This window comes from Saccopteryx leptura, chromosome 1, assembly GCF_036850995.1.
Source record: "Saccopteryx leptura isolate mSacLep1 chromosome 1, mSacLep1_pri_phased_curated, whole genome shotgun sequence".
NCBI classification, from domain to species: domain Eukaryota; kingdom Metazoa; phylum Chordata; class Mammalia; order Chiroptera; family Emballonuridae; genus Saccopteryx; species Saccopteryx leptura.
This window is the reverse complement of record NC_089503.1, coordinates 300413105-300436545: the sequence shown is the minus strand read 5'-3', so window position 1 is coordinate 300436545 and position 23441 is coordinate 300413105. Positions and strand designations below refer to the sequence as shown.

The 23441-nt window shown below is 37.3% G+C and overlaps 1 protein-coding gene across 1 annotated transcript in view; it reads left to right on the top strand.

Annotated features, from left to right (window-relative positions):
* Positions 1 to 23441, top strand: part of NEDD1 (NEDD1 gamma-tubulin ring complex targeting factor) — a 44759-nt gene that overhangs the window by 5014 nt on the left and 16304 nt on the right. The window contains exons 3-8 of the mRNA XM_066357245.1: positions 1024 to 1118; positions 4946 to 5062; positions 8534 to 8674; positions 16861 to 17090; positions 18834 to 19035; positions 19428 to 19617. Of these exons, the coding sequence (XP_066213342.1) occupies positions 1024 to 1118; positions 4946 to 5062; positions 8534 to 8674; positions 16861 to 17090; positions 18834 to 19035; positions 19428 to 19617 (975 nt within the window). The remainder of the gene's footprint in view (positions 1 to 1023; positions 1119 to 4945; positions 5063 to 8533; positions 8675 to 16860; positions 17091 to 18833; positions 19036 to 19427; positions 19618 to 23441) is intronic.

Genomic DNA, 23441 nt, shown 5'->3' with positions numbered 1-23441 from the left:
TATTATACAATACATTTTTAAATAAAATATGTATTTCCGATGGCTTTAGGCTACCCCTGTGTTTTGGTTGTTTGACCCACACTGGGGTCGCGACCCACAGGTTGAGAACCGCTGTTCTAGATGAAAAGGCTGATTAATATTGCTGATGATACTTTTATTATGCTTTCATTCTTGAAGGATAAAATTAGATCTTCTGGCCTACTCTTTGGAAACGGAGTAGTATTTCACATGGGTTAAATAGCTTTCAAGTGATAGCAAAGCCAGAAAGGCTAGTTCTTCCCTGCGATAGCAGTGAAGAGAATTAGTATTAGTAAACTGAGCCTTTTTTTTTTTTTTTTTTGCATTTTTCTGAAGCTGGAAACAGGGAGAGACAGACAGACTCCCGCATGCGCCCGACCGGGATCCACCCGGCACGCCCACCAGGGGGTGATGCTCTGCCCATCCTGGGCGTCACCATGTTGCGACCAGAGCCACTCTAGCGCCTGAGGCAGCGGCCACAGAGCCATCCCCAGCGCCTAGGCCATCTTTGCTCCAATGGAGCCTTGGCTGCGGGAGGGGAAGAGAGAGACAGAGAGGAAGGCGTGGCGGAGGGGTGGAGAAGCAAATGGGCGCTTCTCCTGTGTGCCCTGGCCGGGAATCGAACCTGGATCTTCTGCACGCTAGGCCGACGCTCTACCGCTGAGCCAACCGGCCAGGGCCTAAACTGAGCCATTTTTTGAAAGCTAGTGTATAAGCTGTGTTCATCTGCTTTTTCTCTTAGATTAGTGTGCTTGCTTTTATCATCACAATTGTTACATTAACAGTCTAGAGCAGGAGTCCCCAAACATTTTACACAGGGGGCCAGTTCACTGTCCCTCAGACCGTTGGAGGGCCACCACATACAGTGCTCCTCTCACTGACCACCAATGAAAGAGGTACCCCTTCCGGAAGTGCGGTGGGGACCGGGGGCCGTAGTTTGGGGACGCCTGGCCTAGAGCTAAGGATGCTCATGGATTGTTTTATGCTCCATAACTCTTCATTTAGATAACTTTCTGGTGACAGCATCTTCCAGTGGCGACAAAATTGTTGTTTCAAGTTGCAAATGTAAACCTGTTCCACTTTTAGAGCTTGGTGAAGGGGTAAGTGATTAAGAAACAAACAACAACAAAAAAGCCCTCCAAAAAACTTAAAAGAAAATCTTAGCTCCGTTTGGGTGGTAACTGCTTATTTATTGTGTGCTTGCAGCTGAATATAAAGGTGTTTAAAAGCATTATTCTTAACTTAAGCTCAAAATAATACAGGTGAGATAGATACTGAAACATCTTTAAGTGAAATAACACTGAATCCTAGGGGAGCAATCAAGGACTTAGGTTTTGTAAACTAGGCACTTGTGCTTTCTCCATTTTTCCTCTGTGGGAAGTTCCCTGGTATTGCTACCTTTGTTTGGACCAATTGAGTCTAGTTGATTTGACTGGAAAGCCCTAGTGATGTCACCCTGTCCTCACTGACGTTGGACTGTGGACTACCAGCTAAGGATCCCTGTCTGATGGCAGCCTTCTGCTTTTGCCTGAGCCTCTCCACGCTATCCTGGAAAAGGATGGCTTTTTTAAAATGAGCTTTGTTCCCAGGTCATTTAAATGAAGTTTTTACTGCATATTGCTCTCTTATTCTTTTGCTTTCTAAAGTAATCCCTGATTCAGGATTATTGCTGGCTATCATTTCCAGTCTCATACATTCCTTGAAAGCTATTTCTTTTAAAAATAAGATATGAGCTAAATAAAAAGGTACTAGTAGTTGGTAGGGTGTTTTTTTTTTAAGTTTCAGATTTTTCTAGCAGACCCTAAAACATTATGAATAGTCCTAATTTTACACACTGCAATAAGTAAGAGAGCCCAATTAGAGCACAGCCAGACAGTGGGCTATAAGCTTGTCTAATTTAAAAAGGACTTGATTTTTATTGGTCTTTTCCTGTGTATGTTAGAAGCTGGGGCAGAGAGGGTTCTAAGGGTAGAAATGGAGCTTGAGGCCCTCTGCCTATTCAAACTCGGTTAAGTAAAATAGAGGCAGAGAGCATCTCTGGTTGATAAAAGTCAGAATATATGCCACAAGAGTACACAGAACATCTTAGTCATCATCTTTGGATCTTTAAAGCCTGTCAGAGGAGGTTGACAAAGATTTGTTTTATTAAATAGCAACATCGAAATAATTTTTAAAAAATGTTTTATTTATTGATTTTAGAGAGAGAGGAAGGGGAGAGCAAGTGAGTGAGAGAAAGAGACGGAAATATCCATCTGTTTCTGTATGTGCCCCAACTAGGGGCTCTAACTGGCAACCTCTGCTTCGTGATGATGCTCTAACCAACCAAGCTATCCAGCGAGGGCTCAAAACAATTTTGATTTCCACCCCCACCACAATATATTAATGCTACTTTTATGTATTATGCCTTAGAACAAGTTTGGTACCTTTGTGTTTTTGTTATTAAAGTCTGAATGTAAAGTTGATATCACAAATGTGACACAACCCTAAGAACTTTGTGAATGTTCCACAATTGCTGTAGTTAGTTCTCTTTACTGCAGTTTTGACATCACATCAGAGTGCAGATGGATGAAGAGAGGTCATTATAGTTACAATTTGAATCTGCATTAATTTCTTATGAAAATATTTTGCAAACATTGGTTCTTTAGCCTTTATTAATAATTTCTTGTAACATATTAGTGTGTTGAAAACCTTTGCTTTGTAGAATCCAAGTCCTTCTACTCATGTGCTATATGCAATATTAGACCTTTCTTACATGGGAAAATATTCTTATTTAAACATTATTTTTGAGTAGAACTTTAAGTTTACATTTATTTTCTTTGATTTTGTATTTTACTTTAAAGCAGGCAGATTGGTATTAACATTATATTAATGGATATGATAGGCTAATTTTTAACCTAGAAATTCAACCAGCTGTTAAGTTCATTAGCTACATTAATAATGTATTAACATTAAAAAATCTATCATCAGCATAAGCCATCTATAAATATAGCTTTTGTTTTGGGCCCTTAAGAATAATTTGTTTTTGACAATTAGAATCCTCATTAGTGGTCTCTGATGGATATCATTCTTGTCTATTTTATTTAAAGATTATTTTTATAGCTCTTAGCAAACTGTCCTGATTTGCAGTGATAACCACATTCTAAATCTTATTAGTATGTTTAGATCAAAGTCAGTTCCTAGTATATGGTACCTACAAGAGAATTATATCTACTATACTGAAACGTTGATGCAGTGTGCTCCTTATATTTTTATATGTGTTAGTAATTTTGATTCTTGGTCACAATTCGAGAGCTGTAAGAAGTCTTGGGAGCAGGTGGCCATCTGCACCCTTTTAAGAAGAGTGCTCTCTTGAGGGGATGTTTTTGAGATGCGTGGACTTGCAGTGTAGAAAAACAGCTCTAGTCCTCATGTCTCGTTTCTCAGGTGAAGAAATGCAGACTCTGGGAGGTGAGATGACTTGCCTAAACCTACATAGCTTGCCTTTTAACTAAGTCACAAATAAGTCCCTTTTGGAATTCATTTCTGTATTTTTTTTCCCATACCATTCAGCTGGAGGTAAAAACATTAATGTAACTATATAGTCTACCTGATGGTTAAATAGGAAAAAAACATGCAACATTGTGTCTGACAGATGGGTACCACCAGGTAGTTGGCACTCATAGATAATTATTGTGAGAAAAACTTGGTAGCCTGTGTATTATTAGCCATTTATTGTATAAATATTTATTGAGCATGGATGGGGTCTTTGCTCTAATGAAACTGACATTCTGGTGGAAGACAGATAATAAACCAGTAAACAGAGTACCCAGATAGTAGGAGGCCAAGGGAGATTTCCGGAAGAGGTGGCATTTAAGATGCTGTCTATTGACTGGAAGAAGCCATTCATCCAAGGGTCAGGGAATTTAGCTTCCTAGGGAAGAATAGTTGTTGGGGAAGTCTTGAAGCAAATACAGAGTTGTTAGTGTAAAGAATGGAAGAAAGTCGGTGTGGCTGGAGGGTTAGTGGGTGAGGAGAAAAAGCTGAGAGATGAGGTAGGAAGGGACCAGACCAATAGGGCTTTTGATAGCTGGGTTAATGAGTCTGGAATTTATTCTTGGGTAAATTAGAAGCCATTGAAGATTTTTAAATGGGGAGACATGATCAGGTTTAACTTTATTAAAGGTCACCCTGCTTATGGAGAACAGAATGTAGAGAAGTAGGTATGGTTCTGCAGGGTCTGGATTAGGGGGCCAGTAGTAGCAATAGATAGAGGGGTGGGGCATGTGGGATTTATTTTGGTGTTGGAGTTTAGAGAATTTATGGTAGGTTTGGGAGAGAGAGAATGAGGAGTTGGTAATTCCGGAATTTTATCTTGAGAAACTGATGGATGGTGTCTTTATAGACATCAGGAAGACTGTAGAGGCAAGTTCTGATGGCTCAGTGTTTGAGAATTGGATTCCATAGGGGGAGATTTGCCATGAGACTTTGGGCAAGTATCTTGTCCTCTATAAAATTTTCCCCATCTTAAAATGAGGGATGTAGACATCCTTTAAAGTCTCCTCTACCTTTCATGCTTACTGAGCTGTGGGTCGATTGTAGTTCATGGTATCCTGTGGAAGTGCACGAGCAGGTTTCATTAATGGGAGATTTAGGGCAAGTGAGCCCTGATGGGAGGCCAAGACTTGCTGGTGTTTCCTAAGCTTCCCCTGTCACCTCTGTTGTATGAAAGAGAACATGAATCTAGTTGATTTCCTTGAAGCCTTTTTGAACTCTTGACAAGCCCTTGGACCCATGTAGATGATTAGTGGTGAATCTTTAGGTTAAGTATTAGCATGTTTATAGCATTTAATTCAACAGATGTTTATCAAGTGCTTACTAAATACTGAATCAGCTAGAATGTCATCTCTGAGTTCTGTTAAATTAAGGCAACTTTTTTTTCCTTCAATAGCAAAAGCAGACATGTGTTACTCTAAATTCCACATCTATGTATTTGGTAAGCGGAGGCCTAAATAATACTGTTAATATTTGGGATTTAAAGTCAAAAAGAGTTCACCGATCTCTTAAGGTAAGGAATTTGTTTTTGTTTTTCATCCTTATAGAAATGGGTATCTCACAATGTGTTTAGTTACCAAACTTTTCTTGTAATGTTGAGCTTTTTATGATAAAAATGAGTTGCTTCAGAATTGAAGTGAGATTTGTTAGGGACAGTACAGATGCTATTTAGCCAGAAACTTAGTATGTATTTTTTTGTCTGTATTTCCTTTGTGGATGTCACTAAGTCATATTATTGGGGTTTAGAACATTTTATTTTTTCAGTTAACTTCTAGTCTTATTTGGATGAACCATTTCCTTTACTTTTTCTGAAGTATGCTTTATTGTTACCAGAGATCTTTTTTAAGATGTTTTGAAAAAATGAGTGTGGTTTTGGGATGATAGTAATCTATCTAGTAATTAGAGTTGCAATAGGTTTTTAGTATATTTGGCTTCCGCTGTGTGTGTGTGTATTTTCATCTTGATAATGAAATTTTCTAAATTTTACTATTTATAATTATTATTTTTTTCTCACATGTGTATTGTTTTTTTAAATAGCCTTTTGCCATTTCAGAAAATAAAAATACTCTTCATGTATTTGGGTTGTGATGATTTTTTTAAAAAAATTTGTTTTTCTTTATTGTGTCTTTAATATTTGAAAGTTTATCTTTAAAATTATTTTTTAATTTTTAGGTGTCCTTTAAAAAAAGTTTCAATATGAAAAGTTTTAAACATTAATGTATTTGTACATACACATATTCATCATCTGACTTCAGTGATGATCAGCTCATGGCCAATATGTTTTGTCTCTGCTTCATTTGCTCCATCATCCTCATACCCTCAGAGTATTTTGAATCAAACCTCAGACATTATTATGATTTTGTTGTATCTCTTAATGTCATTGAGTTAATTCTTACCAGAGGAATGGTAAATAGAGGAATGGTTTTGTCTTAGCTAAGGTGAAATACAATACTGTCATTGCTATTTCAAACACTACCTTTGGAAGTTCATTATTTTAGGTGTTAGCTAAACTTTGAAAATTCTTTAGGAAAATCGAAAGGTTACCAATAATGAGAGTAGTTAATTTTGGGGTTCTCCCCCCCCCCACCAAAGTTAGAAGCGGGGAGGCAGTTAGACTCCCAAATGTGCCCAACCGGGATCCACCCAGCATGCCCACCAGGGGGTGATACTTGACCCATCTGGGGTGTTGCTCTTTTGTGGCCGGAGCCATTCTAGCACCTGAGGTGGAGGCCATGGAGCTGTCCTCAGTGCCTGGGCCAACTTTGCTCCAGTGGAGCCTTGGCTGCAGGAAGGGAAGAGAGACAAAGAGGAAGGAGAGGGGGAAGGGTGGAGAAGCAGATGAGTGCTTCTCCTGTGTGCCCTGGCTGGGAATTGAACCCGTGACTTCTACACACTGGGCCGATGCTCTACTGCTGAGCCAACCGGCCAGGAATTTTGGGTTCTTTCATATGCCAGCCACTGTGCTTAACATGTTTCTTCTGTTTATCTCAACAACTCTGCAAAGCAGATAGTCCTATTCCTGTATACACATGGAGAAACTCAGACTCAGAAGTGTTAAAGAACTTGTTTAATACATAACAATAGTAATGGCAAAGAAGAGATGCTAATTCAGATACTTATTGTTTAATTTTTTAAATTATGAAATAATTGAATTAAAGCTATTTACAGGGATATACTTACTCTATGTTATGAGCAAGGAGCATTTTACAACAAACACTGAGGAGAGTTTAGAAGTCTATGGCCAATTTGGTCACATATGGTCACACAGTTTAGGAGCATCATGTAACTCTCATCTCTCCTTACTGTCTGGCAAAATTCCACTCATTTTTTTCATCCTCAGCTTTCCCAATTACTCCGGATGGTATTTTCTCATCTCATTGTTTAAAACTCTTACAGAACCTCATTCCTTCATTCATTCAATTAACAGGTATTTGACTGACTAATTGTGATGGTGGAAAATCTCATCTTTCACTTTAGGATCTCTTCTCTGCAGTGTTCTTTCTGTGTAACAACACGATTTCTGGCACTTGGTAGGTGCTTAGTAAATGTTTACTGAATAACTTATTTTCCTCAGTTAAAATAAAAAAGACACCAGTTTCTTTACACAGTCATAGAAATTGTATTGGACCTCATGTTCTTTATTTCCCAGATGGGAACAATGCACTAAATGTCTACTCTTCTTTTTGTTTTTATCACACATATTTTTTCCTCAGGATAGCAATTGCTTCTCTGACTTAGAAAAGGAATATAATATAAAGACATCTCCAGATATGCTTGAAGGACCATTTGAAAACGTTGTAATATAATATAAAATTACAATATAAAAATTTTAATAGTGGAATATGATAGTTACTATTCTTGGTATTACATTAATCTAATGATTTGATACAAAGGTTAGTTTGATTGTATTACTAAGGTCTGACACCAAATTGTTAAAAAAAAACAACTATATTCCTAGTCCTGATCACTTTTCCATATTTCTGCTAGATATCTCTGATTTGATGGTGAAAAACATAATCCTTGTAAACTTGTTTATTTTTAAACCAAACAGTTTTATTTCCTCCAACTGGATTCCCCTTTGGAAATAGGAGACAGCCTAATAGAGAGGGAAGCAAATAGGTGTTGGAGTTTGACCAGGAGATGAATCCTACCCTCTGAGTTAGTAGTTAAGTGAACTTGGACAGGTTTCTTAATCATTCTGTGCCCCATTTAGTTAACTCATCTGTAAAATGGGAAAAATGATGCTGCCTCCAAGATTGTTCTAAGGATTAATAATAATTTATAAAGCTTGCAGCATTAGTAGGTACTCAGCACATGGGAGAAGCAGCTGCTATCACCTCTCAAAGATACCTTGCTCATTCGGCTTGGGGACTTTTATTTTTTGCTTTCTTCCATTTTGCAGTGTCAGGGTTTTTTCCCCTTCTAATTTAAGTCTTATGCTTTCTATAGGGTTGAACTCAAACTTTGTCTTCCATAAAGCTTCCTCTGTCAGCTCAGTTCACACTGGTGCCTCTTTCTTTTTCTTCTTGACACTTTGCCTCTACCACTCACTCAGCCTTTGTTCTGCCATTTTCATGTTGATCTAAATATCCTGTCTCCTAAATGAATCAGTGATCCTCTCAAGGGCAGGAACTCTCCTAACCGGCAACTTGCAATCAAGTTACTTGTCAGTGGAAGTGAATTCTTTAAAGCAGACATAATACTATGTAGAAAATTACCTTTTCTTTCTGTCTTGTTTCAGAATGCCTGCTCATTGTCATGGTTGTGAAAAATGAATTTCTGTTCCCTGAGAAGACTTGGTGTTGTTTGATCAGATAGTTTCCTACCTGTTTGAGTGGTTTTTAGGTTATTTGAGGAAAATATTAGCACAATTATTAGATTGACAAGTAAATACTATTTATAAAACATGAAATTTATAAAACCATGAAAATGTGCTCTTTGAAGGTTATGTGGCATTGGGCTTACTTTCATTTCTCCCTCTCAGGATCATAAAGATGAAGTAACTTGTGTAACGTATAATTGGAATGATTGCTACATTGCTTCTGGATCGCTCAGTGGTGAAATTATTTTGCACAGTGTAACCACTAATTTGTCTGGTACTCCTTTTGGTCATGGTAGTAACCAGGTACAGTATGGGTTTATTCAAAATAAAGTTGATAAGAGATTTTGAACTCATATAAAATGAGTTTTAAGTTTTTAAACTTTTAAGTATTCTAAATTTACATTTAGCTTGCTTGAAAAATTTATAGCTAGCTATTTTTTAATGGCAGTGTCAGTTACTTGATTCTAACTTGTTTTAGGGTTCAATCTTTACATGCTCACACTCTAGTTGGAGCTATCTCTTCTTTGTTCTCAGTCATTGTCCAACTTTGTGCCCTGTGTGGGAAAGATCCTCAGTACTTATGTGAATGGATAAACACATTTGGAGATCACAAAGATTTTAATAGGCTAGTATAGAACTTTGGGAGAAATTGCATGAACAAAAACAAGGAACAAGTAAGTCACTAGAGGGCCAACATGAGAGAAGATGGGAAAACTAGTGTTGATGAATGGAGTGCTGATGCAGGACTTTGAAGGCCAGGCCATTAAAAAAAATTTTTTTTTTAAGATTTCTCAAAATTGCCCCGGCCAGTTGTCTCAGTGGTAGAGCGTTGGCCCGGTATGTGGATGTCCCAGTTCGATTCCCAGTCAGGGCACACAGGAGAATCAACCATTTGCTTTTCATCCCTCCCCCTTCTCTCTCTCTTTTCCCCTCCTGCAGCTATAGCTAGATTGGTCTGAGCAGAGTTGGCCTCAGATGCTGAGGATTGTTCCATGGTCTCTGCCTAAGGCACAAAAACTAAGGCTCCCTTAGTTGGAGCAACTGCCCCAGATGGGCAGAGCATCACCCCCGGTTTGCTGGTCAGGGCACATGCAGGAGTCTGTCTCTCTGCCTCCCCTCTTACTAAAAAAAAACCCCAAAAAGCCTCTCAAAATTCATTTAACATTTCAAATATATTAGTATTCATTTCTTAAATTTAAACAATGTTCATAAAAATTTCAAGTCCAAAATGTGACATAATTCCAATACATTGATTCAGCCCAATTTCTATATTGATCAGTTTTACTATGGATAGGGTTTGGATTATTGAGAACAACAGTGTAGGTAGGGCACATCTAATTAATTTTCTTCTGTTTTTGTTTCTCTGAAAAACCAATTTGAAATCTTTAAAAATTATCAAATTGATTTTTTAGCAAAAATGATAAAACCCTGCAGTCTCAATGAATCTGCATTACACTGAATATTATATCGAAATTGAGATTGCCTGAATATTTGAAATCTTCCTTTGAAGTGTCTGAGCTGAATGGAAGCTATTAGTTCATGTGGGTCACAGTGTCTTTCTGCAGGGAAAAGAGCCTTACTGCTTCTGCAGAACTGCCAGCGCTGACAGGCTCCGTAGATTATAATTGCGTGTCACTATTTGGCAAGTTCAGCAACTTAGGCTCACAAATAGGTTAACCTGTGGTGCCTTTTCCAACTGTAGCCTATTTAAAGCAGTTAAAAAGTGGGTCTATTTTATGGATTCCTTAGATTAAAAATCATCTTTAAATAGAGTGGACTTTGTGTAAGATTTTAATTATGTGTTTCAGTATATGTTAAAAAGCTTATTGTTTTCAATAAAATTTAGATATTTTAGGTGTAGATTTTCTAAGTATTGTTAAACCTGTTGAAGTACAGAGATCTAGTAACTGTAAATATTTATTAATTACATTTAAAGAATGAGTTTAATTCTAATTTGGTTAACTTGGCGACTGGTTATGTTTGTACCTGAATTTTGGCACTCAAAATATTTGACTAAGTTCAAAGCTTTATTTCTAGAACAGTGGTATCCTTTATATTATATAGGAGTGGTATGTGAAGTTTGCATGGTAATATGGCCTTGATTCTCTGCATATATTTTCTTAGTGTTTGTGTATACTGGTCTAACCTATATATTCTTTTTTTAGAGAGAGAAAGTTGTGGGGGGAGCAGGAAGTATCAACTTGTAGCACTTGTTTCTTTTCTTTTTTACAGAGACAGAGAGAGAGTCAGATAGGGACAGACAGGAACAAACAGAGATGAGAAGCATCAATCATTAGTTTTTTGTTGCGACACCTTAGTTATTCATTGATTGCTTTCTCATATGTGCCTTGACCATGGGCCTTTAGCAGACCACGTAACCCCTTGCTGGAGCCAGCGAGCTTGGGTCCAAGCTAGTAACCTTGGGGTCTCGAACCTGGGTCCTCCACATCCCAGTCCGACGCTCTATTCACTGTGCCACTGCCTGGTCAGGCTATATTCTGTTCTTAAAAGTTCTAGTCTATATCTTTATGTACTACTTTTTTTTCCTTTTCTCAGATCTAAAACTCCCTTTTATTTTCCTCTACTTCCTCCTGCTCAGGGACTAATGCTATGAAGGACTTGTGGCTATTAATTGCTTGACCTACTTAGCATATATTTTGGGGCTTGTGGAGGTATCTGATTGTATCTGTAGTGTGTCTGTAGTATTGTTGTAAATGATGTTCGTAGAATTTTAGTTTTGCTGTTTGTTTTGCTCTCTGTAAAACAGATACAATTCACATACACACACACACACTCACACACTGTGCTGGGAATCCACAAGACCAGGTTTGCTTATTCAGTAGCAGGACTCACAGGGCTCAACATGTATTCATACACCTGGCTATGATTTATGACAGTGAAAAGATACAGGCAAAATCAGCAAAGGGCACGTGGGGTAAAGTTCTGGGGAAATCAAGCACAAGCTTCCGAGTCCTCTCTCACAGGAGAGAATTTACTTAATTTCCCCAGCATCAAATTGTGACATCATGTGTGACTCATTGCCCAGAGTTTTTATTTGAGGCTGGTTACCAACTCACCTTCTGCCTAGCATGTACTGAATTCCAAACTTCCAGAAGGAGAACGTATTGAGCTATGGTTTAGCCATAAACCATATTGTTTACACATAGTTTAAGCACAGTGAGCCAATCTTAAAAGTGAGTGAGTCATTCTTACCAGTGAGGCTAGTGGGGATCCTTCTAAAATCCAAGCTCTTAGATCTAGACAAAGGCCAACCTTGAAAGCAGAATTTTATAAGGATAGGCAGTCTCAGGCCTGCTTAAGTCTGTGTGTGTGTGTTTGTACAATAAAGGAATATGTTCAGATTTCTAGTTTTGAAGAGGTTAGTGTTGCAATAGTGTAAATAATGGGCAGTAGGCTATTGAGAATGGAAGTAGGCAGCAGCTCTCATGACAGTTGATTAATGCTTGAAATAAGCCACTGGGAATCAAGAAGAGGGTGGAGTTGAAGGGATATGGTCTATATATGTGTGTGTGTGTGTCTATATATTATTTATGACATATATACAGTCTCTAGTGTATATATTAGAGACTGTGAAGCTATAACAAAATAGGAATGCACATTTCTATCTTATAAAAGGAAGGCGTTTCTAAGCATAAGAACAAAATCAAAAGTCATTGGGGACAAGTTTGAGAAATTTAAGTACATAAAATGTTAAAATCTGACAAAAAGCAAGACTTGAAAAAAGATCAACAAAATTGAAAGGGAAAATATTACCTACGAGAGCATTAATATCCTTATAATATTAAGATCAACTGCAAATTAGTACTTAAAAAATCTTAGCACATAAAAATAAGAAAAATAAATTAATGGGCATTCACAAAAGAAAAGGTATGTATGTGGTCACTTAGCATTTTCAACTAAGAACCTTTAAAGTTTGACCAAAAATGAAATACAAATTCTTTCATAAATCAGTTTTAAAAAATGCTAGTGATCAGTGTGCTTGGAAATTGGAAATTATCTAAATGTCCAACATTGGGTTATTTACATAAATTGATATAATCATGCAGTCTTATATTATTCGTTATTAAAGTCATGTAGTGGAGCATCTTAATTATATGTTTATCTTTATAATAATAAAATATAATTCTAAGTTTTTGGTACATACTTTACTGAATATACACAAACATACATACACACAGAAAAATACTTAAAGAATGTCCCCCAAAATATTAACCAGTTTTTGTCTAGGTAGGACTGTGGATGGTTTTTGTGGGTTTTTTTTTTAACTTCCAAATATTTATAACAGGGATAAGGAAAACGACCCATTTGACCGGTTTTATTTTTGTAAATAAAGTTTTGAAACACAGTCATGCTTATTTATGTATGTATTGTTTATGCCTGCTTTTGCAGTACAACAGTGTAAAATATTTACTATTTCTTTTCAAGAAAAACTGTGCCAACCCCTGATCATAGTGAGTGATGTACTTTTATATTTAGAAACAACCTCCCTCCTCCACAAGCACACATGTATGTACATAGTGTATTGTAAGAAAAATTAGCATTGCTGCTTATATTGCTGGTATTTCCATAAGCCCTTGGCAATATTTTTTTCTTAGAAATAGCTTGAATCTGGAACAAAATAGGGGCTTAATAAGTGCTGCTAATACTAAAATGAATTAATACTTATTTTAAATAGAATTTAGTAGATTAATACTTTATCTAGGATCATTAGATATGATGATTTAATGGATGTTGACAGTTCAGAAATGAGTATCTGTTATCAAAGAGATAAAGGGGAGGCATTAAAGGACTCAGTTTGGTTACATAAGGGTTTTTTAAAAAATTGTATAAAAGATAATTGAGTGGATACAGAAACAGTAGGAGTCATGAACCTATGGGAATAGTTGTGATAGCTACTGTGTACCTGGATCTATGCAGAAATGCTATGACAGGCAAACAAGAATGTTTTCTATTTTGTAGGTGAAAACATTGAGGCTTGGAGTTTAAGTAATTTACCCAAGTCATAACAGAGTTTGATTGAGCCTTCACTTAAACTCAGGTTTATCTGAGAGGAAGATTTATAATTATTTTTGGCCTTTTTTGTAGTTGTGGTTGTTCTCCTAATAGGTTACCATATTGGTCCACAGAATTTGAAACAATATATGGACTTTTTTTTACTTAATCAAGAAATGTGTTTTAACTGTTTATAAAGTTTTCTTATGAAAAGTATTAAGGTCCCTGTTCATTGCTATAGTCAGACTGATTCTGAATGACCATATTTTAAGAATGATAAGCAAATTGCTGCTTTGGCTAATAGGTTGAACTTCATGAACTTTGAGAATCTGTGTGGTCTATGAATTTTGTGTGGTTGTAGTTGTGTGTTTTGGGGTTTTATTAAGTTTTACTTGTTGCTTAATTCAAATTTATATTGAAGACCATAACTATATGGACTCCTTTTTTTATTTAGTGTGAGGAGGGGAGGCAGACAGACTCCCATATGAGACCTGCCTGGGATCCACCCAGCAAGCCCACTAGGAGGGCGATGCTCTGCCCATCTCGAGCGTTGCTTCATCCATTACTCAGCAACCAAGCTCTTCTTTGTGCCTGAGGCGGAGACCATGGAGCCATCCTCAGCACCTGGGGCCAACTTTCTCCAATTGAGCCATGGCTGCAAGAGGGGAAGAGAGAGAGAAAGAGAGAAGTGAGAGGGAGAGAGGTGGAGAAGCAGATAGGTACTGACTGAGAATTGAATCTGGGACATCCACACACTGGGCTAACACTCTGCCACTTAACCAATTGGCTAGGGCCCCATATGAACTCTTAAAGTGCTGCAGAAATCTTTGAAATATTAATATTTTGATTGGTTGATATATGACTATAAACATAATTCACTAAGAGCTTTGTGTCTTTTATAGTTAAGGTCTATGTAGTTTATTTTTTCTTGAGTGTGGACAAGAGGAAAGATATGTCTATTTAGATGTATATACTTTTCCTCAACAAAGATGGAAAATATATACATACCAGTATTTTCTCTTCATACTTTAGCCATATAAAAATGAGCCAAATTGAATAGATGGCTTTAGCAATTATCTTACCTATATGTCTGGTAACAAATATTCCTTTTTATTTTTTTGTGTTGTGTTCTTCCTAAATGTTTTTTGTTGTTGAGGGCTAATATATTATTTTGAAACATTTTAGATGTATGTAAATAGAATATGAGTTTTTAATATCTAAAAGCCAGTGATTTAAAATCCTTTTGGAGTATGAAAGATTAAACTACCCTGACCGGGCGGTGGCACAGTGGATAGAGCGTTGGACTGAGATGCGGAAGACCCAGGTTCGAGACCCTGAAGTCACCAGCTTGAGTGAGGGCTCATCTGGTTTGAGCAAAAAGCTCACCAGCTTGAACCCAAGGTCGCTGGCTCAAGCAAGGGGTTACTCCAGCGGTTCTCAACCTGTGGGTCGCAACCCCGGCAGGGGTCGAACGACCAAAACACAGGGGTCACCTAAAGCAATGAGAATACATTCCGAATCATAACTGTAGCAAAATTACAGTTATGAAGTAGCCACCAAAATTATTTTTTGGTTTGGGGTCACCGCAACATGAGGAACTGTATTGTGGGGTCACGGCATTAAAAAGGTTGAGAACCACTGGGTTACTCGGTCTGCTGTAGCCCCACAGTCAAGGCACATATGAGAAAGCAATCAATGGACAGCTAAGGTGTCGCAACAAAAAACTAATGATTGATGCTTCTCATCTCTCTTTGTTCCTGTCTGTCTATCCTTCTCTCTGACTCTGTCTCTGTAAAAAAAAAAAAAGAAAGAAAGAAAGAAAGAAAGAAAGAAAGAAAGAAAGAAAGAAAGAAGAAAGAAAGGAAAGAAAGAAAGAAAGAAAGAAAGAAAGAAAGAAAGAAAGAAAGAAAGAAAGAAAGAAAAGAAAGAAAGAAAGAAAGAAAGAAAGAAAGAAAGATAAAACTAGATGGAATAAACAAAATCCCTCAGTTTTTACTTTTGTTCTGTGCCAGTTTTGTCTGTGACCAAATATAAAGCTGAGCCCTGGTGGGATAGCCCTGTTGGTTAGAGCATCATCCTGGAGTGCAGGGATTGCCCTTTTGATCCCTGGTCAGGGCACATACAGGAATGTAAAGTTGATGCATACCTATGTACTAGAATCTGAGTCATTGCCTGACTCAGGACTTAACTGTTTGAAGGTGCCTTACAGCCAGTTTCCCCCTCTTGTGGGTTGTACTTAATTTCTGTACTTACATTGCCGTTTCTTCACAGGGAAAAAATTAGCTTAAATGTAAAATAGCCAATTCTTAGTACAGTAAATAAGAATATAAGTTTGAGCCCTGGCCTGTTGGCTCAGTGGTGGAGCATCAGCCTGGCATGTGGAAATTCCGGGTTCAGTTCCCGGTCAGGGCACACAGGAGAAGCACCCACCTGCTTCTCCACCTTTCCCCCTTTCACTTCTCTCTCTCTTCTCCTCCCCTCCTGCAGCCATGCTGGAATAGAGCGAGTTGGCCCTGGGCACTGAGGATGGCTCCATGACCTCTGCCTCAGGTGCTAAAAAATGGCTCCGGTTGCAACGGAGCAATGGCCCCAAATGGGCAGAGTATTGCCCCCTGGTTGACTTGCTGGGTGGATCCTGGTTGGGGCAAATGCCAGAATCTGTCTCTGCCTCTGCCTCTGCCTCCTCACCTCTCAATAAAAAAAAGGAAAAAAAAGAATATAAGTTTGAAAGCCACATTTTAATAAAAGTAGATAAAATTCAATTCCAGGACCTGTTTACTCTAACTGGATCTTTTTATTCTGGTCCAGCCAGATTGGAAACTATAAAAGAGAATAAAATGTCTGTACTGTCCTCAGGGACAAGTGTTTAAAAACTAGCATTTCCCTCAGGCGATGCTTTTGAAAGAATGGATATATCCATCCCCAGTCTAGAGTATTGACAGTTCTTCCTTTGTAGTTTAAATTTTTATTATGCTTCAAAGTGTTGAATTGCCAGCACATCAGGTGCTCAGATTAAAGCAAATATTTTTCAAATACCTTATATATGTAGATAATAATATATAAATTTTATTTATTTTGCTCATTCTCTGCTAGTGTTTGTTCCCTTATTTGTGATTTGACTGTGACTGGGTCTTTTATTTATGGTGGATGTTCTAAAATTGATGAATTGATGTAGTTGATCTCCATATATTGTATTTTTCCTCTGGAAAAAAGAGAGAGGATTGAGGTAGCTGTACTCCAAGTTAGTAAAATCACGACAAATACTCAATTACTAGAATATTGATATATCTTGTGGTCATCTTATATAGCATACTAAATGATTTTATGGTGTTAAGATTGAAACCTATTTCTCTATAAACTTGAGAAGTCCTAAATCCTGTGTGAGTGTTGAATTTGTAGTTGGCCATTATTTATATAGTTTATATAAAATGTTTTTTGTGAATGCTTGCAAAATAAAATTTATTCTTATTTTTTAGCCTGTTCGGCACTTGAAGTACTCCTTATTTAAGAAATCGCTACTGGGCAGTGTTTCGGATAACGGACTAGTAACCCTCTGGGATGTGAATAGTCAGAGTCCGTACCATAACTTTGACAATACTCATAAAGCGCCAGCTTCGGGCATCTGTTTTTCTCCTGTCAATGAGTTGTTATTTGTAACTATAGGCTTGGATAAAAGAATCATTCTCTATGATACTTCAAGTAAGAAGTAAGTGTGATGCTTCTTAATTTAGTAACAAATAATTATCTCAGCAGACATATTTGTATTGACCTCTGATTAATGTTCTGGTAGATGTTTTTCTTTTTCCATGCAAAAAAAATAGTCGTCGAGGCGTAGGTTTTCCACTTATTTATTTATTATTTATTTTTATTTTTTATTGGGGTGACATTGGATAGTAAAATTATGTAGTTTTCAGGTACACCACCCCAAGTCAACTCTTCTTCCGTCACCATTTATCCCCCCTTTACCCTCTTCTCCCTCCCCCACCCCTTTCCCTCTGGTAATCACCTTACTGCTGTCTCTGTCTTCGTGGGTATTTTTTTCTTCTTTCTTCACCTTTTTCACTCAGTCCCCCATTTCACCTCCCTTCTGATGGCTGTCAGTCTGTTCTCTGTATCTATGCGCCTGTTTCTATTTTGTTTGTTAATTTTTTTCATTAGATTCCACATATCAGTGGAGTCTTAGGTACTTACCTTTCTCTGACTGGTGTATTTAGGGTACTTCTGGATTGTGAACATTGAAGCACCTTTATTTTAGCATGCAAAATAAAGGGTCCACTTGCAAGTCTGTTATTATTATTTTTCAATTGTATTTTTCAAAATACAATTAGATATATTTTTAAAGCAATAAGATTAGTTTGCTTTAAAATTAATTTCTTACCTAAAACAGGGTGTGTAAACTATTTACCTTTTGAGCTGAGTAATTCTTGGTTGTGAGGGGCTGTGCTGGGCACTGTGGGATGTCCAGCAGTGTTCCTGACCACTGCTCATTAGATACCCTGGCACTTTCCCAGTTGTGACATCCTAACTACCTCCAGTTGCGAACCACTGATCTAGAACCACTAAAGGGCACATAATCTAAGTATCTGGGTCTATTGTGCCTTCTTGCCTTTCTTGGAGTTATAAGGATGCTTGGTTATCTTTTTTTAAAAAAGAAAAAGCTGCAAGACTCTTCTAGGTGTATTGAAGATAACCTTACAGTATCTAAAGATCCTGTTGAAGAAAATGGTAATGTTACTACTAGGGAAGGACTTTCATCAGCCCTTACTGAAAATTCACTGTTATTTATTTCACAAGCTTCTTTCTTTCTATTTTATTTTATTATTTTTTACTCTTTTTGTGAATTTATTTACTGTGAGACCTCTGTCGGTAGCCACCTCTCTCTTCTAGCAGGCACTCCAGCAAAGAGCTGAGCTTTAGCAGAGCAGTAGCCATATTTCTGTAGTAGTTTCCTGAGGACCAGGCCATGCGGGTTCTGTCAGCTCTTTGGTCAAGAGATGCACAGCCGAGGAGCAGCTGCTCCCTCTGAAAGGTCACAGTCCTTTGAGGCTTACTCAGGTCAACAAATGAAAGGGGATACTGGGGGCTTCTGTAATTCTGAGGCCAGGGCCCTTTTTGTGTGTGTGTGGAGCAGTGCCCAGGAACTCTGTCACATTCATTGCCAAAGTAATAGTTAATCAAAGAAATAGGTGCTGCTTCTAGAAGATGTCATGTGTACGTATTAGAAGAGAAATAGGATGAATTATTCAGCAGTTCCTTGATAAGACATTGCGTTGGAACTGTCTCTATGTCTAATTCTAAATTTTTGCTTTAGATAAATATTTGGGATGTGTATGTTTTTTGCCCAATTCTAAGTAAGCTTGGTTCTGATACACTGTTACTTACATGTCACATAAGCGTATATACATGCACATATCCATATATCAACACATACTTGTTCTCCTTTCCAAAGGCTAGTGAAAACTTTGGTTGCTGACACTCCTTTAACTGCAGTAGATTTCATGCCTGATGGAGCCACTTTGGCCATTGGATCATCCCGTGGGAAAATCTATCAGTATGATTTAAGGATGTTGAAATCACCAGTTAAAACCATCAATGCTCACAAGACATCTGTGCAATGTATAGTATTTCAGTACTCCACTGTTCTTTCTAAGGTAAGATATTTTCTTTCTGAATTTTTGATTTTACTAATAAACCTAGCTCAGAATATGGAAATTTTATGTTATCAATTAAGCACAGTGTAGTTTTAGCTTGATAATTATCTTTATATAAAAGCATTTAATATAATTTTAATACAAAACCATTTAATACTTGGTTTAAAGATATTTTTATTTGAATTTTACACTTAATTCTCATAATTCCCTCTTTGCATATTTTTTAAGGGGTTTTTTTTGGTTCAGAGGGAAACTCTCAGATCCACCAGCAAGCTTAAAATTTGTAAGGAAAAACGTGTACATATTTTTAACCTAATAGGGAATTTATAAAATATTAATAACAGTAGGGAGCATTAGAAATATGAGCTTTTAAATATTCCATTACATTTCAGTCAGGTTTAAATAAAGGCTGCTCAAGTAAGTCCTCAGCTGTGCACAAGCGAACTGCTACTGTGAGCACTACTAGTGGAGGAGTACAGAATTCTGGAATCGTTAGAGAAGCCACTTCCATTGCCACCGTGCTGCCCCAGCCCATGACAACAGCTGTGGGCAAAGGAACAGTTGCTGCTCAAGACAAAACAGGTAAGTGTTGCTTATTTATATACAGTATTTGGAATGACGCCCTATCCCCATATGTATTATACTTTCTTCAAGAACCTAGAACTCAAATTCACTTGAGTATTTAGGTAAAATTATTAGTAGATATCCTTGAAGAAGTGACAAATTTAAATTTAGCTATAATTTAAAAAAATTTTAATGAAAAGCACTTCGCTCAATCTATTTAGCTAAACTTTTATGTAAAAATTTTTATCTTACATTGTCAACTCAAACTATTATTGCTACTAAACTGGATGACTTTTAGAATAAAATATCAATAAGCCTCTGTTATGTCAGTATCTGAGGGTCAGGAATTTGGGAGTGACTGCTGGATGGTTCTGGCTCAGGGTTTCTCATGAGGCCCCAGGCAGCTGGAGGCTGGACTGGGCCGGAGGGTCCACTTGCAAGCCTGTCCATTGAGTCTTCAGATTAATCAGGACAGTGAAACTTTGATGATGTCATGGTTTGATCTCTGAGTTGTTTTTTTTTTAATGCTATTAATGGCTCCTTTTATTTCATATTTCAGAATGGAAAGTAAGTCAAATAATGAAATGAGTATATTTGAGTATTAAATAGTACTTGGCACATATTAAGCAGCAGACTACTAGTTTGTTAAATAAAAATAAATGGAAATGTTGCAATTAAAAATAACTTTTTTCTTTGACGTTCGGGTTCAATTTCTGGTCCAGGCACACAAAAGAAGTGACCATCTGCTTCTTTCCTCTACCCTCTCCCACTTGTCCCCTCCCTTCTCTTTCCCTTTTGTCTTTCCCCCTTTCTCTTCCCCTTCTCTTCCTCTTTTCTCCTTCTCCCTTTTCTCTCCCTCTTCTGTCCTTCTCCTCCCACAGCCAGTGGCTCAATATGTCTGAGCATCAGCCCTGGTGCTGAGGACAGCTTGGTTGGTCCGAGCGTTGGCCTAAGGAACTAAAAATAGTTCAGTTGATTTGAACCTCAGCCTTAGATGGGAGTTGCCAGGTGGATCCTAGTTGGGGCACATGTGGGAGTCTATCTCACTATCTCCTCTCCTCTCCCTTAAAATAAATAAATAAATAAAATAACTTTTTTCTACTTTAACAATCATATTGATGAAGAATATATTTTTTAGACAGTTAAATTTAACAGGGTGATATTGGTCAACCAGACTACATAGATTTAGAGAAAACATCTCCACATCATTTGAACAGTTGATTATGCTCTATACCCATCACCCAAAGTCAGATCATCCTCTGTCACCCTATATTTTGTTTCTGAAGAATTTTTTAAAGAGAAATTCATTTAGATATTGTGAAGGTCTATGATGATAAGCTTTCCATACTTAAACTATAGAATATATTTTTTGCCCAAAGTGAAGATCATATTCCTTAAATTCCTGAACCTTCTGGTTTTTATTTTAAGAAGTTTGCTAAACTGTCAAATTGCAACAGATATTTTAAAAGTACATGGTATATATGCCAGTATGTTTTCAAAACATTTTCATTAGAAATGGATCTATCCATCCATGTCTTGAATTTTTTGGACAAGTACTTAAGTGACCTGGACAAAAATATTTGTTGGTTCCTTCTTAGTCTGAGTTTAGTGTTTCCAAATATAAGCAAAACTTTACTTTGTTAGCATTCATAGTGTGAAATAGTTTTTTTTAAAAATAGTAAGTATATTCTCTATAAATAATCCAGGAATAGCTATATTTTTATTTTTTTAAATTTAATTTAATTTATTTTACAGAGAGAGAGTCAGAGAGAGGGATAGATAGGAACAGGGAGAGATGAGAAGCATCAATCATCAGTTTTTTGTTGCGACACCTCAGTTGTTCATTGATTACTTTGACTGGCGTGGGCGTGGGGGGCTACTAGCAGACCGAGTAACCCCTTGCTCGAGCCAGCGACCTTGGGTCCAAGCTGGTGAGCCTTGCTCAAACCAGATGAGCCCACGCTCAAGCCAATGACCTCGGGGTTTCAAACCTGGGTCCTCCGCATCCCAGTTCGATGCTCTATCCACTGTGCCACTGCCTGGTCAGGCCAGGAATAGCTATATTATCTTTACATAAAAACTATTACATATTATGTAGAAAAATAATTAGGTCTTTATTTAAGAACTGCTGGAAATGCTATGCTATCTACTTAAAAGAAGAAATTCTTTTTGAGAATAACTTTGAGTAATGTTTGCCAAAAATGTTGAATTAACTATATGAAAACTGCCATTATTTTCAGAGTTTATTATTTTATGCATAACTTTAAAAAATGAAGTGAAATAAAGGTTTTCTCATGTACTGTAAATTTTCTGGTCTTATTTATTTAGTTGTTAATGAGGAGGCTCGTGTTTGGCGATGACAGCATTAATTAGGAAATGGAAGATTTGGATCTGTAGGGTCACTCATTAACAACTGTTAGCAAAGTTTCTAGCAAAATGAATGTTGCTCTGCACCCAAAGTTAGAAATTTTGTTTATTAATTTTATTTTGAAATAATTGCAAATTTACAGAAAACTTTCGATAACAGTACAAAGAACTCTTGAGCGCCACCATCTAGCAGATTCATTGTTTTATAAATTTTGCCACACACACATTTGCTTCCTAATTTTTTCCGTATCAGATACACACACATATACACACACAATCATTTTATCCCCCTCTGAAACATTAATAGTATATTGGGTTTACATCTCAGGTCTTGTCTCTTTTTACCAGGATGACTTTGGGCAGTTTTCTTAACCATTTTCCGACTCTCATTTTTTTCTCTTCCACAGATACTACTTGACTTTTAGGGTTAGTGTGAAAATCAGAGAAAATGTTTTAAAAGTGTCTGGCACATGGTGGGCACTCAGTCATTATGGTGTGACTAGTAATATTATCATCACAATCATCATAATTACTATTATTATTTTAAGCTTCTTGTAAAATAAATCTGAAGTTTGAAAAAAAGTTTATATTGCTTCTACTGAAGGGGTCCTAATTTAGTTACTGAAAACAACCTCTGCAGGCAGACTTGTTGCTAGTACTTATTTTTGGTAGGAAGTAGCCATTTGTTTATTTTATTTTTTGTGTGTGTTTTTCTGAAGTGAGAAGTGGGGAGGCAGACAGACAGACTCCCATATGCACCCGACCATGATCCACCTGGCAAGCTCACTAGGGGACAATGCTCTGCCCATCTGGGGCATTGCTCCGCTGCAACCAGAGCCATTCTAGTGCCTGAGGTAGGGGCCATGGAGCCATCCTCGGCGCCCTGGCCAACTTTGCTCCAATGGAGCCTTGGCTGCAGGAGGGGAAGAGAGAGAGAGAGAGAGAGGAAGGAGAGTGGGGAAAGGTGGAGAAGCAGATGGGTGCTTCTCCTGTATGCCCTGGCCAAGAACCAAACCCGGGCCGATGCTCTACCACTGAGCCAACTGGCCAGGGAGAAGTAGCTATTTGTGAATGAAAAACTGCTGCCAGCCTCTCTTTATATTGTTGTCTACAGTGCTATTTATTCTTTCTTTAGTATTTCGAGTTTCCTTCTACTTACTACATAAACTACTGTGAGGTTAGTGAAGTCATTTGAGGTTGATAATGCTGAGAGCAAAGATAAGTTCCTGCTGTTCGTGAAAGAAAAGACAGGAGGAGGGGGGAAATCTATTCATTGCAAGATGGGGAGAGAAATACAAAAAATAAATTAAAAATAACTAACATAACTTGAATTCGGCTGTTAGGCATTTTGTTATATATGCCTTACAGACATTTTTTATGATTATCATTTCTAGATAATCATGATACTGAATCAGGAGCAAAACTAAGTTATGTTCAGAATACTTTGTTTAAGTGAGAAGCAAAGTACATACAGT